Below are 16190 nucleotides of genomic sequence, written 5' to 3'. Positions count from 1 at the left end.
CTCCAAATCATTTAAGAACAAGTTAAAGAGCATGGGACCCAGTACTGAGCCCTGCGGCACTCTATTGCTTATTGTCCTCCACTGCGAAGACTGCCCATTTATACTCACTCTCTGCTTCCTATTAATTATCCAGTTTTTGATCCACAAGAGGACCTGTCTTTTTACTCCATGGGTGTTTTCGCACTCACCTTCAGCCGGCGCCGCGACCCTCTTGACGACGGAGGATCTGTGCTGATTTCCCACACGAAGCGCTGGAGCAACCAGAAGAGCCGCCAATTTCCGGCGCGAAGCCCGCTCAAACGTAAATCGCCAGGAAGCAGGAAAACGCTTGAGCGGGCTTCGCGCCGGAAATTGGCGGCTCTTCTGGTTGCTCCAGCGCTTCGTGTGGGAAATCAGCACAGATCCTCCGTCGTCAAGAGGGTCGCGGCGCCGGCTGAAGGTGAGTGCGAAAACACCCCATGACTCTCGAGCTTACTAAGAAGCCTTTGATGAGGAACTTTATCAAAAGCTTTCTGGAAGTCAAGGTAAACAATATCTATTGGGTCTCCTTTGTCCACATCTTTGTTCAGCTCCTCAAAGAAATGTAACAGGTTAGTGAGGCAAGATCTTCCCTTACAGAACCCATGCTGAGACTTCCTCAATAACTCATGTTCATCAATGTGCCCATGCTGAGACTTCCTCAATAACTCATGTTCATCAATGTGCCTACTCATTCTGTCCTTGATAATGGTTTCTACCAACTTTCCCGGTATTGAAGTCAGACTGACTGGCCTGTAGTTACCCGGATCTCCTCTGGAACCCTTTCTAAAGATGGGGGTGACATTTGCTACCTTCCAGTCCTCAGGAATGGAGGCAGATTTCAATGAAAGATTACATATTTTTGTCAAAAGATCCACAAATTCAACTTTGAGTTCTTTCAGAACTCTTGGATGTATGCTATCCAGACCTGATGACTTATTAGTTTTTAATTCGTCTATCAGTTGTAGGACCTCCTCTCTTGTCACCTCAATCTGACTCAGGCCTTTCAACACCCCTTCCAATATAAGTGGTTCTGGAGCAGGCAAACACTTCTCATCTTCCACAGTGAAGACGGAGGCAAAAAATGCATTCAGCTTCTCAGCCATTTCCCTAACCTCCTTCAGTACTCCTTTGATCCCTTGCTCATCCAAGGGCCAAACTGCCTCCCTGGCTGGTTTCCTGCTTCTAATATATTTGAAGAAGTTTTTATTGTTGGTCTTTATGGTTTTTGCAATATGCTCCTCATAGTCCCTTTTTGCCTGCCTGATCACAGTCTTGCATTTGATTTGCCACTGCCTGTGTTCCCTTTTATTAATTTCACTTGGACTAGCTTTCCACCGCTTAAAGGAGTCCTTCTTACCTTTTACAGCTTCCATTACTTTGTTAACCATGCAGGCCTTCTCTTATACCTGTTTATGCCTTTCCTAACTTGTGGTATATATTTTATCTGAGCTTCTAGGATTGTAGTTTTAAATAGCCTCCAAGCTTCCCCAAGGGTTTTGACTGTATTTACCTTTCCTTTCAGTTTCCTCTTCACATGCCTCCTAATCTCAGAGAATTTACCCCTTTTAAAGTTAAACATGGTTGTGCAGGTCTTTTGGAGCAACTCTCTATTTATACAAATGGTGAAATCAATAACGTTATGGTCACTGCTCCCAAGCGGTGCGATCACTTTTACATTTCTCTCAAGGTCTTGGGCATTAGTTAGGACCAAATCCAGGATTGCCCCACCCCTGGTAGGTTCTGTGACCATCTGCTCCATAGCACAGTCATTGAGAGCATCTAGAAACTCAATCTCTTTCTCTCGACGTGAACACATATTGACCCAATCAATCTGCAGGTAGTTAAAATCACCTATGACACAGTTTTTACATCTAGCCACCATCTTTAAGCCTTCCATCATGTTATAGTCGTCCTCTAACTTTTGATTTGGTGGGCGATAACAAACTCCCACAGTTAAATTGCCTTTTGGGCCTTCTATTTCAACCCAAAGCATTTCTAGAAGGGAGTCTAATTCTCTGACCTCAGTCTTACTGGACCATGTGCCCTTTCTGACATACAGAGCCACCCCACCTCCAACCCTTCCTTCCCTATCCTTCCGGTATAATTTGTATCCAGGAATCACCATATCCCACTGATTCTCCTCATTGCACCAAGTTTCTGAAATTCCCACAATGTCTATGTTTTCTCCCACCACTAAACATTCCAGCTCACCAATTTTACTTTGAAGACTTCTAGCATTTGTGTACAAATATCTATAATTTCCCAGGCAAGCTGCCACCTTCCTCCTGCTGCCTCGAGACTCTGGCAGGCAGTCCATTCTGTTTGTCACCATCTCAGTGGACAACTTTGATCCATTACCCGGTAGAAAAGTATCAGCTAACCTTCATCTTTTTGAGATGAGTCTTCCCAAACCAGAGACATTTCATCTCCTGTCGGCTTTCCCCCAAGATTTAGTTTAAAAACTGAATCTTGGGGGAAAGCCGACAGGAGATGAAATGTCTCTGGTTCAGGATAGGGTGGCCAGACCGTCCCGGGCACCCGGGAATGTCCCGGTTCTGGACCCCTATTCCCGCCTCCCGGGCTGGCTATATCGGGACCATTAGAGGTCCCGGTTTAGCCAGCCCCAGAGGTGGTGGGCCGCGTGCGCTGGCGGGGAAGGCGGCGAGTGAGGGAGGGAGCGTCCCTGCGCGTGTGGGAGGGGGCGGCCTGCCTTCCTTCCTTCCTTCCTTCCTTCCTTCCTTCCTTCCTTCCTTCCTTCCTTCTTTCCCTCCCTCCCTCCCTCCCTCCCTCCCTCCTCCCTTCCTTCCCTCCCTCCCTCCTTCCTCCCTCCCTCCCTCCTTCCTTCCCTCCTTCCCTCCCTCCCTCCTCCCTTCCTTCCCTTCCTCCCTCCTTCCTTCCTTTCTTCCCTCCTCCCTCCTTCCTTCCCTCCCTCCCTCCTTCCTTCCTTCCTTCCTTCCCTCCTTCCCTCTCTCCCTCCTCCCTTCCTTCCTTCCCTCCCTCCCTCCCTCCCTCCTTCCTCCCTCCCTCCCTCCTTCCTTCCTTCCTTCCTTCCTTTCTTCCTTCCCTCTTTCCCTCCCTCCCTCCTCCCTTCCTTCCCTCCCTCCCTCCTTCCTTCCTTTCTTCCTTCCTTCCCTCCCTCCTTCCTCCCTCCCTCCCTCCCTCCTTCCTTCCTTCCCTCCCTTCCTTCCTCCCTCCTCCTCCCTCCCTCCTTCCTTCCTTCCCTCCCTCCCTCCCTCCCCCCTCCCTTCCTTCCTTTCTTCCTTCCCTCCTTCCCTCCCTCCCTCCTCCCTCCTTCCTCCCTCCCTCCCTCTGGCCACCCCTGGAGTAGACAATACTGACTTTGGTGGACCCAAGCACTGATTCAGTGTAAGGGAGCTTTGTGTTTGTGACTGGACTAGACAATACTGACTTTGGTGGACCCAAGCACTGATTCAGTGTAAGGGAGCTTTGTGTTTGTGTCTTCTGGTGCAATTTTGTTCTCAGATCCTGTATTTACTTCATCAGTATATGGGATAAGGCACTTTCTCAACTGTGCTGCATAATGCAGCCTATTTATTTTGTCCTGTTTGCTCTGTTGGCTCTATCTGCGCCACCTTCATCAATTTCGGGGTGTGGATCCCCCAGTGGGGTGGTCTCCCGACTCCCTCCGCCAGCTGTTTCTGATAGCCCTGCGCCCCCTCTTTCATTTGATATGTGTCCCGTGCGGATGCCACCCTCCCGCCGGGAGATGCCGCAAAATGAGTCCCCTTGAGGCTTATGGCGGCAGGGCTCGGGGGAAGCGAGCTAGACTGCTGTTCTTTTGAGGGGTTATAGAGTGTTTCGAGCCCGTCCCTGTGGCATTGGTCCCATCGTTGTGGGGCCCAGGGGGCCGGCGCAGCAGCACGCTGAAGCAGCCTGTCGGTCACTTCCGGGTTCCTGTCCTGCATCTCGACCTGTGTTATTAGTGACAGGCTGCTTCGGCGTGCCGCTGCGCTGGCCCCCTGGGTCCCACAACGATGGGACCGATGCCACAGGGACGGGCTCGAAACACTCTATAACCCCTCAAAAGAACAGTAGTCTAGCTCGCTTCCCCTGAGCCCTGCCGCCATAAGCCTCAAGGGGGCTCATTTTGCGGCATCTCCCGGCAGGAGGGTGGCACCCGCACGGGACACATATCAAATGAAAGAGGGGGCGCAGGGCTATCAGAAACAGCCGGCGGAGGGAGTCGGGAGACCACCCCACTGGGGGATCCAGACCCCGAAAGTGATGAAGGTGGTGCAGAAACGAATCAGGTCCTCATCGGGGAGAAAATTAGGGTATAAATGTCATAATAAATTCCCCCTCTCATCTTTTTAAATCTTCTTAGTATGAAATGCATGATAGACAACCCTTCTGTATTTTTGTCATATCATCTACTTGTTAAAATAGCAAGTACGGAGGAGAGGCGAAACATGTAATACTGAGTATGTAGCAATGATGAAACGAATAATGTACTTGCGAAACAGTTTAGCTATGAAATGTAAAATGATAGATATAAGCATACCTCCATCAGACATAAGTATCATTGTACGTTATAGACAAAGTGTTGGGGGAAAGAGAGAGAGCTGCTGATTGGTAACCTTCCCCAACCCCTTTCTGTATTTACTTTATTCTGCTTCCTTTTTTCTTTTCAAAAAAAATTGTGTGTGCATGTATAAAGGAAAAGGTAGTCCCCTGTGCAAGCACTAGGTGTTTCCAACTCTGGGGTGACATCGCATCACGACATTGTCACAGCAGAATTTTACCTTCCCCAGTCATCTCCACTTTCCCCCCAGCAAGTTGGGTCCTCATTTTACTGACCTCGGAAGGATGGAAGGCTGAGTCAACCTTGAGCCGGCTACCTGAACCCAGCTTCCGCTGGGATCGAACTCAGGTTGTGAGCAGAGAGCTCGGACTGCAGTACTGCAGCTTTACCACTCTGCGCCACAGGGTATACATGCATATAAATTTTCCCCACTGCTGTTCCTTCACTGTTCTGGAATTTTGCTCTGTATTGCATTCCAGTCTCCACCTTTAATTCCAGTTCTGCTCGGAAAATTTCTAACATTACTTCCAGCCAGGCCCGTAGCTACAGTGGGGCCCAGGAGAGGCCAGATCCATCCTTTTAACCCCCCTTCCAACTGCATCGCCCCTCCATTGGAGGCAGGCCTGTAGCCACAGAAGAAGAAGAAGATATTGGATTTATATCCCGCCCTCCACTCCGAAGAGTCTCAGAGCGGCTCACCATCTCCTTTCCCTTCCTCCCCCACAACAGACACCCTGTGAGGTGGGGCTGGAGAGGGCTCTCACAGCAGCTGCCCTTTGAAGGACGACCTCTGCCAGAGCTATGGCTGACCCAAGGCCATTCCAGCAGCTGCAAATGGAGGAGTGGGGAATCAAACCCGGTTCTCCCAGATAAGAGTCTGCACACTTAACCACTACACCAAACTGGCTCTCCAGGGGTGGGGCTGTGGGGCACGGCCCCTCCATTAAACCCCCCCTTCCCCCTGTAGGGCCCCTCCATCCAGTGCCTCCGCCCCGCCGCCACCCACCCCTTCCCATTGCAACCCCCCCCCCCGCATCGTGTCGTCCGCCGTGGCCTATGCCTTCTCCGCCAGCCTGTCGCCCATCCCTTCCCTTTGCACACACCCCCAGCACGCCGTCCACACGCAGCTGCTACTGCTGCCTGCCCCTCCTTCCCCATCCCTTCCTGTCACCTCCCCCCCACCACACCACCTCCTCGGGGTGGAATTCTAGCAAGAGCTCCTTTGCATATTAGGCCACACACCCCTGATGTAGCCAATTCTCCAAGAGCTTACAGGGCTCTTAGTACAGGGTCCAGAGATAGAATTCTAGCAGGGGCTCCTTTGCATATTAGGCCACACACCCCTGATGGAGCCAACCCTCCAAGAGCTGACAGGGCTCTTAGTTCAGGGTCCAGAGATAGAATTCTAGCAGGGGCTCCTTTGCATATTAGGCCACACACCCCTGATGGAGCCAACCCTCCAAGAGCTTACAGGGCTCTTAGTACAGGGTCCAGAGATAGAATTCTAGCAGGGGCTCCTTTGCATATTAGGCCACACCCCCTGATGGAGCCAACCCTCCAAGAGCTTACAGGGCTCTTTTTTTGTAAGCTCTTGGAAGATTGGCTAAATCCTGGGGGTGTGGCCTAATATGCAAAGGAGCTCCTGCTAGAATTCCACCCCGGCTCCTGCCTCCCATCTTGCACTTAATATAATCTTGGATCACATCTTCTGGCACTATGAAAAGCAGTCGGAAGTAAACTGGAAAGTTAAAAGAATCCAGTTCTGCTTCCCGTTCGGAAGGGGAGAAAGACAGCTTAGCAACAGACAGCGCAAACCACTCCTTGGGAAGAAACTTCCGCTCTAGTGGTAGCTTCCTTCAAAGACCGGCGCTGTCAAGGTTGCCATGGTGATGCAGGTCTGACCTCTTCCTTTTTACTCTTCTAGGAGCTCAAGAAGATTAAAAAAAAAAGGAAAGAAGGAAGGAAGAACAGCCACTCTTTTGTGCATGGGGGGGAAATCAAGTTCCTTCACTCCGAGGGCACTGAATTGCTCTTTGCAGACCAGAGGGAAAACCAGGGCCCTTTTTTTTTAGCAGGAACGCAGTTCCGTCTGCGTTTGCGTCAGGGGATGTGGCCTAATATGCAAATGAGTCTCTGCCCAGATTTTTCTACAAAAAAAGCCCTGTGCGAAATAATGGTGACATCAGGGATGTGGCCTCATATGCAAATGAGTTCCTGTTAGTTTTTTTTTTTTTTACTGCCCAAAAAAGCCTTGGGGAAAACCAAAAAATATGGTCCTTAAGACAACAAGGAGGACAAAACTCAGGAGTGCGGCTGCAACATGTCAGAGGTTAGATCTCATCAGATCTCGGAAACTAAGCTGGGTTAGCCCTGGTTAGTAACTGGATGGGAGACCCCCAAGGAAGTCCAAGGTGGCTCTGCAGAGGCAGAAAACGGCAAACCACCTGTTTGTCTTCTACCTTTGCCTGGATGGCTCAGGCTTGCCTGATCCCATCACATCTTGGAAGCTAAGCAGAGTCAACCCTGGTTAGTACTTGGAGGGGTGACCACCAAAGAAATCCAAGGCTGCTACGCAGAGGTAGGCAATGGCCGGCCACCTCTGTATGTCTCCTGCCTTGTATACTTTTCAGGCACACCATCAGTCAACTGCAACTAACCAGCACTTTCCACCACCAGTAATCCTGGACAGAGTTCTGGGAATCACTCCAGGACTTAACACGGCTAAGAACATAAAAACATAAGAGAAGCCCTGTTGGATCAGGCCAATGGCCCATCCAGTCCAACACTCTGTGTCATACAGTGGCCAAAAAACCCAGGTGCCATCAGGGTGTCCATCAGTGGGGCCAGGACATCAGAAGTCCTCACACTGTTTACCCTCCCAAGCACCAAGAATACAGAGCATCACTTGCCCCAGACAGAGAGTTCCAACAATATGCTGTGGCTAATAGCACTGATGGACTCTGCTCCAGATGTTTTTCCAATCCCCTCTTGAAGCCGTCTATGCTTGTAGCCACCACCACCTCCTGTGGCAGTGAATTCCATGTGTTAATCATCCTTTGGGTGAAGAAGGACTTCCTCTTATTCGTTCTAACCCGACTGCTCAGCAATTTCATTGAATGCCAATTTCATTGAATGCTCGTATTGTGAGAAAGGGGGGAAAGTACTTTTTTCTCTACCTTCTCTATCCTGTGCATAATCTTGTAATCATGTCACCTCTCTATTATGTCACCTCTCAGTCAACATTTCTCCGAGATAAATAATAATAATAATAATAAATTTATTTTTGTATCCCGCCCTCCCCCCACCAGAGGCGGGCTCAGGGCGGCTCACAGACATGGAATTCCATGATTCAAGTAAAACAATGTAAACAACAGTTTTAAATATAATCAATTACATAATAAATTATTTAAAATAGATAAAATAGGTGCTATAAAATACTGTAAGTCATAATATCCACAAGATGGCTAAATAGCTACATGTCAAATTAGTCAGGTTCTGTCTCAAAGGCAAGCTGGAAAAGAAATTTTTTGCAAGCCCTGCGGAATTGGTTCAGGTCCCGCAGGGCTCGTACCATCTCTGGAAGATGATTCCACCATCGAGGGGCCATTACTGAGAAGGCTTGCTCCCTGGTTGTCTTCAATCTAGCCTCTCTTGGCCCAGGGATTGTTAGAAGATTGTGAGAGCTAGATCTCAGTGCTCTCTGGGGAACATATGGGGAGAAGCGGTCCCTTAGGTAGGCAGGTCCTCGGCCATATAGGGCTTTAAAGGTGATGACCAGCACTTTATAGCGAACACGGTACACAACCGGCAGCCAATGCAGATCCCGCAGCCCAGGCCGCACATGTTCCCACCGTGGTAGTCCCACTAGCAGCCTGGCCGCCACGTTCTGGACTACCTGAAGTTTCCGTGTTCGGTATAAGGGCAGCCCCATGTAGAGGGCATTGCAGTAGTCTAGTCTCGAGGTGACCATTGCATGGATCACAGTTGCTAGGTCGCTGCGCTCCAAGAAGGGAGCCAACTGCCTCGCCCTCTTGAGATGAAAGAAGGCGGATCTAGCAGTGGCAGCTATCTGGGCCTCCATTGATAAAGAGGATTCCAGTAGCACTCCCAGGCTCTTGACTTTGCGCACTGGTATCAGTGGCGCACCATCGAAAGCCAGTAGGGTAATCTCCCCTCCCGGTCCGCCGCAGCCCACGCAAAGGACCTCAGTCTTCGCCGGATTCAACTTCAGCCCGCTCAGCCTGAGCCAGTCAGCCACGGCTTGTAACGCCCGGTCCAAATTTACAGGGACATCGCCAGCCCGGCCGTCCATCAGTAGATAGAGCTGGGTGTCATCTGCATATTGATGACAACCCAGCCCATACCTCCGTGCAATCTGGGCAAGGGGGCGCATAAAGATGTTGAACAACATCGGGGAGAGAACTGCCCCCTGAGGCACGCCACAGTGAAGTGGGTGCCTCTGAGACAGCTCCCCCCCAATTGCCAACTTGTGGAACTGTGGCCGACTTGTGATATGAGTGACCCAAGCAACGCAGAAAACAGGAGTTTGTAGCAGTATGTGCCAATAAAAATTCACTCCTCATTGCCTGTCAACTGAGGAGAGGCCTGTGGGTGGAGATATTGGGGTGGGGGGATGATGCTGGCTGCGGCATGTTACTTGGGTTAAAAAAAAAATGAGATAGGTAGCTCTAGGAATTGCTGGAAACTCTATGGTTACCCTTTCTCACTTCCATTTCCCCCTGGAAATGATGTCACAGCGCAGCTGGCCTCACAGCTGCTATTTTTTAAAAAAATTCCCTGTAGGTGTTCTCAGTGGCAGTGGGAAAGAAGAGGGAGGGCATTCCATGACTTGGCTGAGGACCTAGCAGCCATTTATTGGTATGAGCCAAGGATCTGTGGAACTTGGCAGAGAATTCGGGCCATATGTGGGCCGGCCACCATCTGTTGAGAAGACCTGTTTCTTTGCCGACACCCGCTCCCTTCCCTGTATATCCTGCAATGTACCTTTGGCCATTCTTTGCTACCATGGAACAATGCCACGTCCTATTTACAGGTGTCTCAGCCCAAATGCCCAGCTCTGGACTCATTAGAGCTTGGGAGCTAAGCAGGATAAGTCCTGGTCAGTATTCTAGAATACCAAGGATGACTGGGGTTGCTATGCGGAGGAAGGCAATAGCGCACGCCCCTCTGCTTGCCTCGAATGTCCCACATATGGGGTTGCCATGAGTCAGTTGTGACTCCTCCTCCTTCTCCCCCTCCTCCTCCTCCTCCTCCTCCTCTTCTTCTTCTTCTTCTTGGCTAGTGCATGGCTGTTGCTTAGCAATCCTAGCTGTAGCTGCAAAAAAGAACAAGAGTCCAGGAGCAAGAACAAGAGTCCAGGAGTTAGAGCCTAAGGGCGTTTTCGCACTGACCTTACGCCGGAGCGACGTCCCTCTTCACCGCGCAGCGTCTGCGCGGATTTCGCATTAATTGCTCCGCAGAACCCGGAAGAGCCGCAAAGTCCCGTGGCTTTTGCGTCGCAAATGTGAACTGTTTTTTGGCGGTTACATTTGCGACGCAAAAGCCGCGGGACTTTGCGGCTCTTCCGGGTTCTGCGGAGCAATTAGTGCGAAATCCGCGCAGACGCTGCGCGGTGAAGAGGGACGTCACTCCGGCGTAAGGTCAGTGCGAAAAACGCCCTAAACGCAATTTGTGGCAGGGTGGAAGCTTTTGTGAGTCACTGGGTCACTAAGCATCCTAGGATAGAATCATAGAATCACGGAGTTGGAAGGGTCCATAAAGGCCATCTAGTCCGGCCCCCTGCTCAATGCAGGATTGGCCTGGAGCATTCTTAAGCAGTGCTTGTGCAGCTGCTGCTTAAAGATTGCCAGTGAGCGGGGAGCTCACCTAGGGAGCTGATTAGTTTCCCCTAATATCCAGCTGGTACCTTCCCATCCTTCATTTAAACCCATCCTTGTGAGTCCTCTTCTCTTCTGCCGACAGGAACAGCTTTTCTCTGACAGCTTTCCTCTGACAGCCTTTCAAATACTTAGAGAGAGCCATCATGCCCCCCCTCAGCTTCCTCCAGACTGAACAGCCGCAGGTCCTTCAGCCTTTCCTCCTAGGGCTTAGTCTCCAGCCCCCCGATCACCCTCATCACTCTCCATTGCACCTGCTCCATTCTGTCCACGTCCTTTTTGAAGCGAGGCCTCCAGAACGGCAAGTAAGATTCCAGTGCATACTGACCAATGCAGTGTACAGCGGGACTAGGACATCTTGCAATTTGGATGTTATGCTTCTGTGGATACACCCCAAGGTCGCATTAGCATTCTGTCACTGCATCACGCTGGCTGCCCCTATTTAACTTGCGCCCCAGGATCTTGTTCACACACACTGCTACCCAGCTGGAATATATCTAAAGAAGTGAACAAAACTCTTATCCTACCACAAATTTTATTATTCTTTCAAGTGCTTCTGGACTTTTGCTCTTTTCTGCTGCTTTGTTGTTGTTCAGATCGCACAGTCCGACTCTTTGTGACCCCATGACCAAGTCACGCAGGCCTTCCTGTCTCCACCATCCTCTGAAGTCTGCTCAAATTCGTGTTAGTTACATCAGTAATGCTGTCCAGCCATCTCATCTTTTGCCATCCCCTTCTTCTTTTGCCTTCTGTCTTTCCCAGCATCAAGGTCTTCTCCGGGGAGTGTTCCCTTCTCATTTGGTGGCCAAAGTATTTGATCTTCAGCATCTGACCTTCCAGGGAACAATCTGGGTTGATTTCTCTTAGGACTGACTGATTTGATCTTCATTCAGTCCAAGAGACTCTCAAGAGTCTTCTCCAGCACCATATCTCAAAAGTATCTATTCTTCTGCGCTCGGCCTTCCTTATGGTCCAACTCTCACAGCCATACATTACTACTGGGAATACCATCGCTTTGACTATTTGGACTTTTCTTGGCAGGGTGATGTCTCTACTTTTTATTATACTGTCCAGGTTTGCCATAGCTGTCCTCCCAAGGAGCAAACGTCTTTTAATTTCACCATCTGCAGTGATCTTGGATCCCAGAAATGTGAAGTCTGTCACTACTGCTGCTACAGACAGACTAACAAGGCAACCCATCTTGATCTATCCTAGCTGTGGGTGCAAAGGGGCATCAAGATGCCCATCCCATTGGAGCAGGGTTACCAACCTCAAGACAGGGCCTAAAGGAGTTCCCAGGCATGGAGTTGGCAACCAGAACTGGAAGTGATAGAAAAACACCCTCAATCAATCAATCAATCAATCAATCAATATATTTATTACGATCGTAGATCAGAATGAAACAAAAAGGTATCAGTCGAGGGAAATAATATAAAACTAGATAAAAATTAAATTTTACCCTGTAATAAAACAAATCAACTTGTTGTTACGGCTCTCTGGCGTGTTCTATAAGCAGCTTGCAAAGAATTTTGCACAGTTAATAGTTGTTTGAAAGTTTGTCCCTTTCAGAAGAGTCACTGATTTCTTTATCAGAATAATAATAATAATAATAATAATAATAATAATAATAATAATAATAAATTTTATGTATATCCCACCCTCCCCGCCTAGGCAGGCTCAGGGCCGCTAACAACATATTCAAATAAAAAGTTATACAGTAAATTTAAATCAGCATTAAAAAACTATACAGTAATTTTAAAATCAGCATTATCTTAAAAACCATTCCAATTTACATAATTTAACAGTAACAGTGGTGTTCCTGCGCTATTCTGTCTGTTTGCATAATGGCGAAGATCACTGAGCAGAGTCACTTTGGCGGGTCCATCAATTCGGCCATCCTTAGTCAGCAGTCTGCGAAGGCCAGCCTAAAAAGGATGGTCTTGCAGGCCCTGCGGAATTGGTCAAGACTCCGCAGGGCCCGCACCTCTTCCGGGAGCTGGTTCCACAGGCATGGAGCTGCAACGGAGAAGGCCCGTGCGCGAGTGTTCTGCAATTTCGCCTCCTTTGGCCCAGGGATAGTCAGCTTGTTCTTCCCTGCTGACCTCAGTGCTCTCTGGGCTCGTATGGGGAGAGATGGTCCCTCAGGTAGGCAGGTCCTCGACCATATAGGGCTTTAAAGGTGTCCGGGGTAAGACTGAAGCAAAGGGACAATGAACTTCACACCGATATCCACATACATATTACAGTGTAATAGGATATGCTCAACTGATTCAGTCTCATTAGATCCACAGATCCATAGTCTTTGTTCCAAGGGAATCTTTTTATCTTTTCCAGCAAGGAAAAACACCCTCAAAATGCTTAAGTTTGAGACATGAAATATGGAAAGCCAGCCACGGAAACAGGCAAAACGAGCAGACACATACCATAAGGAAATAATAATGAATAAATGCATTTCAACAGGCATGTCCCTGTATCCTCGTGCCCCCCCTTAAAGAAAGTCAGCAAGATAAAAATTGGACAGGAGGAAGGTTTAGAATAATCACCTGCATCAGTACTAGGGGTGGAATTCTAGCAGGCGCTCCTTTGCATATTAGGCCACACACCCCTGATGTAGCCAACCCTCCAAAAGCTTACAATTCTAGCAGGAGCTCTTTTGCATATGAGGCCACACCCCCTGATGCAGCCAACCCTCCAAGAGCTTACAATTCTAGCAGGGGCTCCTTTGCATATGAGGCCACACCCCTGATGCAGCCAACCCTCCAAGAGCTTACAATTCTAGCAGGAGCTCTTTTGCATATGAGGCCACACCCCCTGGTGCAGCCAATCCTCCAAGAGCTTCCAAGGCTCTTTTTTGTAAGCTCTTGGAGGACTGGCTACATCAGGGTGTGTGGCCTCATATGCAAAGGGGCTCCTGCTAGAATTCCACCCCTGATCAACACCAGAAATCCAACCTGCTAAGTATCCACTGAGCAGTCCTGTTTTGTTTGAAGTGTCCTGCAATCTCTAAAAACCTTGGCAAGGGGAGAAACATGCCGTTGCTGCAGTATTTATCCCCCCCACCCCCAAAAAATATATGTTTTCTTTACGGCAAAACTGTAAAATACAGAGATGCAAACAAACAAACAACGTAATTGAGAAAACTCATCTGCAGCCAAATTCCAGAAACAGAATAAGCATAGCTAACCCCCCTCCCCCCCCCCTCAAGGTAATGGAGGTATCTCTGAAAGCACAATTTGCATAGCAAAACAAGATGTTCTTCAGAGCCATGGGTAAAGGAATTTCATCTTGTTTTCTAACTTCTCCCCCACCCCTCCCATCCATTCCAACTCTAGCAAGGCGTCTGAGAAGCGGCTTCTGCCGTTTCTTAAATTCTTCAGGAAATTTCAACAGATCTCCCCTCTCTCTCTCTCTCTCTGTCTTTTCATCCCAACACAACTAAAAGAACAGATGATTTGAACAATTGGATGCCTTACGGAAGCCCTCCAGCCAAGACTTCCGAAGTCTTCTTTCTCATGGAACCTAACTGCCCTCTGCTGGAAATAATATGCAATAGCCATTTCAGGGTTTGCAGATATTTTAACACACACACACACACACAAGGATTTGGAAAGAAGTGCTTATTTCTAAATCTGCTGGGGCCGGTGCGTCTGTCATAACAGTGTCCTGTAGGTTAGCTATAATCGCTAGCAGCAAAATTGTGTTCGTTGACAGAGGAGACAATCTCACCCCCTCGACAATGCAGTCCCCGCACTTCATGCCTTCGACAAAACACAACTCTCGCTCCCCCCTCCAACAGTGAGTCTATTTTTAACACTGTTTAGGAAAGAAGAGCGATCACCAGCCAAACGAGAAATATATTACTCCGAGCATAATCGGTTTTATAGTGGCTTTTAGATGCTGCAGGCAGCTATACGTTCTGCGCACGCCAACGGCCAATCAGCAGCCACCCCTTTCTCGGAAATCCGACAGCAGAAGGAACCTGCCGCCTTGCACTGATTCTCGTTTGGAGGAGCTGACGGAATTCTCCTTGCCGAGAGAGTGGAATAGCACAGAGAAAGGCCCCCATAGGATTACCAGGTGGAAAGCCCTATACTGAATCTACCTCCAAGAGGCACAGCCTGCCTAAATAAGGTTGCCACCTTCCAAGCAGGGCCTAGATAGCTCATAGAATCATAGAGTTGGAAGGGACCTCCAGGGCCATCTAGTCCAACCCCCTGCACAATGCAGGAAACTCACAAAGACCTCCCCCTAAATTCACAGGATCTTCATTGCTGTCAGATGGCCATCTAGCCTCTGTTGAAAAACCTCCAAGGAAGGAGAGCCCACCACCTCCCGAGGAAGCCTGTTCCACTGAGGAACCGTTCTAACGGTCAGGAAGTTCTTCCTCATGTTGAGCCGGAAACTCTTTTGATGTAATTTTAACCCATTGGTTCTGGTCCTACCTTCTGGAACCACAGAAAACAATTCCACACCATCCTCTAGATGACAGCCTTTCAAGTACTTGATGGTGATCATATCACCTCTCAGCCGTGTCCTCTCCAGGCTAAACATGCCCAGCTCCTTCAGCCTTTCTTCATAGGACTTGGTCTCCAGACCCCTCACCTTCTTCGTCACCCTCCTATCATCTCTCAGCCGCCTTCTCTCCAGGATAAACATGCTCAGCTCCTTCAACCTTTCCTCATAGGACTTGGTCTCCAGACCCCTCACCATCTTCGTCGCCCTCCTCTGAACCTGTTCCAGCTTCTCTATATCCTCCTTAAAACGTGGTGCCCCAAACTGAACACAGTACTCCCGGTGAGGTCTTACCAGAGCAGAGTAAAGCAATACCATCACTTCATCTTCATGTGATCTGGACACTATAGTTCTGTTGATACAGCCCTTGGAATTACAACTGCTCAACGAGATGATTAGGGAGTTGGAGCACCTTCCCTATGAAGAAATGCCCAGGAGTCTGGGAGTTTTCGTTGTAGAGAAGATGCGACTGAAGGAGGACATGATAGAGGTTTATCAAATGATGCATGGGGTGGAGAGAGTTGACAAAGGGAACTTTTTCCTCCCTCTCCCCAAAGACTAGGAACTCAAGGGCATCCCCTGAAGCTGATGGGCCTCAGGTTCATGACGGATCAAAGGAAATACTACTTTACACAGAGAGTGATTGGAATCTGGAGTGTGCTGCAGGAAGATGTAGTGATGGCCACAGAAATAAATAGCTTTAAACGGGGATTGGACAGATTCACGGAGGACAAGTCTATCGATGCTTTCTATCCATGGTGACTGAGCGGAACCTCCACATTCAGAGACAGTCAGCCTCTGAATCCAGAGCCAGGAGGCAACACCAGGGAAACTCCTCAGCCACTCTGGCCTGTTGTTGGCTCTCCAGTGAAACTGGTTGGCCACTGTCTGGGGCATTAGGCTGAATTAGATGGAGTATTTGGTCTGATCCAGCAGGGCTCTTCTTAGGTTTTTATGGCCAAGACCAGCTCCTTTGGAGAAAATGACTACGTTGGAGGTTGAACTCAGTGGGTGAAGTCCCATGCTTCCCCAAGTCCTGTCCTCTGTAGGCTCCACCCTGAAATCTCTGACTCTGTGTGTGCACCCCCACTGCCTTCCCCCTTCCCCTCTTAATCAGTTCCGTAGGGCCTGCAAAACTGCCCTCTTCCAAGTAGCCTTTTAAGATGGAACCAGAATTAATACTACGTTGCCTTGGATAAACAGAGACTGTAGCATCA

General features: G+C 49.1%; 1 protein-coding gene across 1 annotated transcript in view; it reads left to right on the top strand.

Moving 5' to 3' along the window:
• Positions 1 to 16190, top strand: part of LOC132587957 (axoneme-associated protein mst101(2)-like) — a 70140-nt gene that overhangs the window by 12288 nt on the left and 41662 nt on the right. The window contains exon 2 of the mRNA XM_060260371.1: positions 10581 to 10766. Within this exon, the coding sequence (XP_060116354.1) occupies positions 10581 to 10766 (186 nt within the window). The remainder of the gene's footprint in view (positions 1 to 10580; positions 10767 to 16190) is intronic.

The sequence above is a fragment of the Heteronotia binoei genome, chromosome 19 (assembly GCF_032191835.1).
Source record: "Heteronotia binoei isolate CCM8104 ecotype False Entrance Well chromosome 19, APGP_CSIRO_Hbin_v1, whole genome shotgun sequence".
Taxonomy (NCBI): Eukaryota; Metazoa; Chordata; class Lepidosauria; order Squamata; family Gekkonidae; genus Heteronotia; species Heteronotia binoei.
Note: the sequence above shows the minus strand (reverse complement) of the source record. Positions and strands in the feature narration are given on the sequence as shown.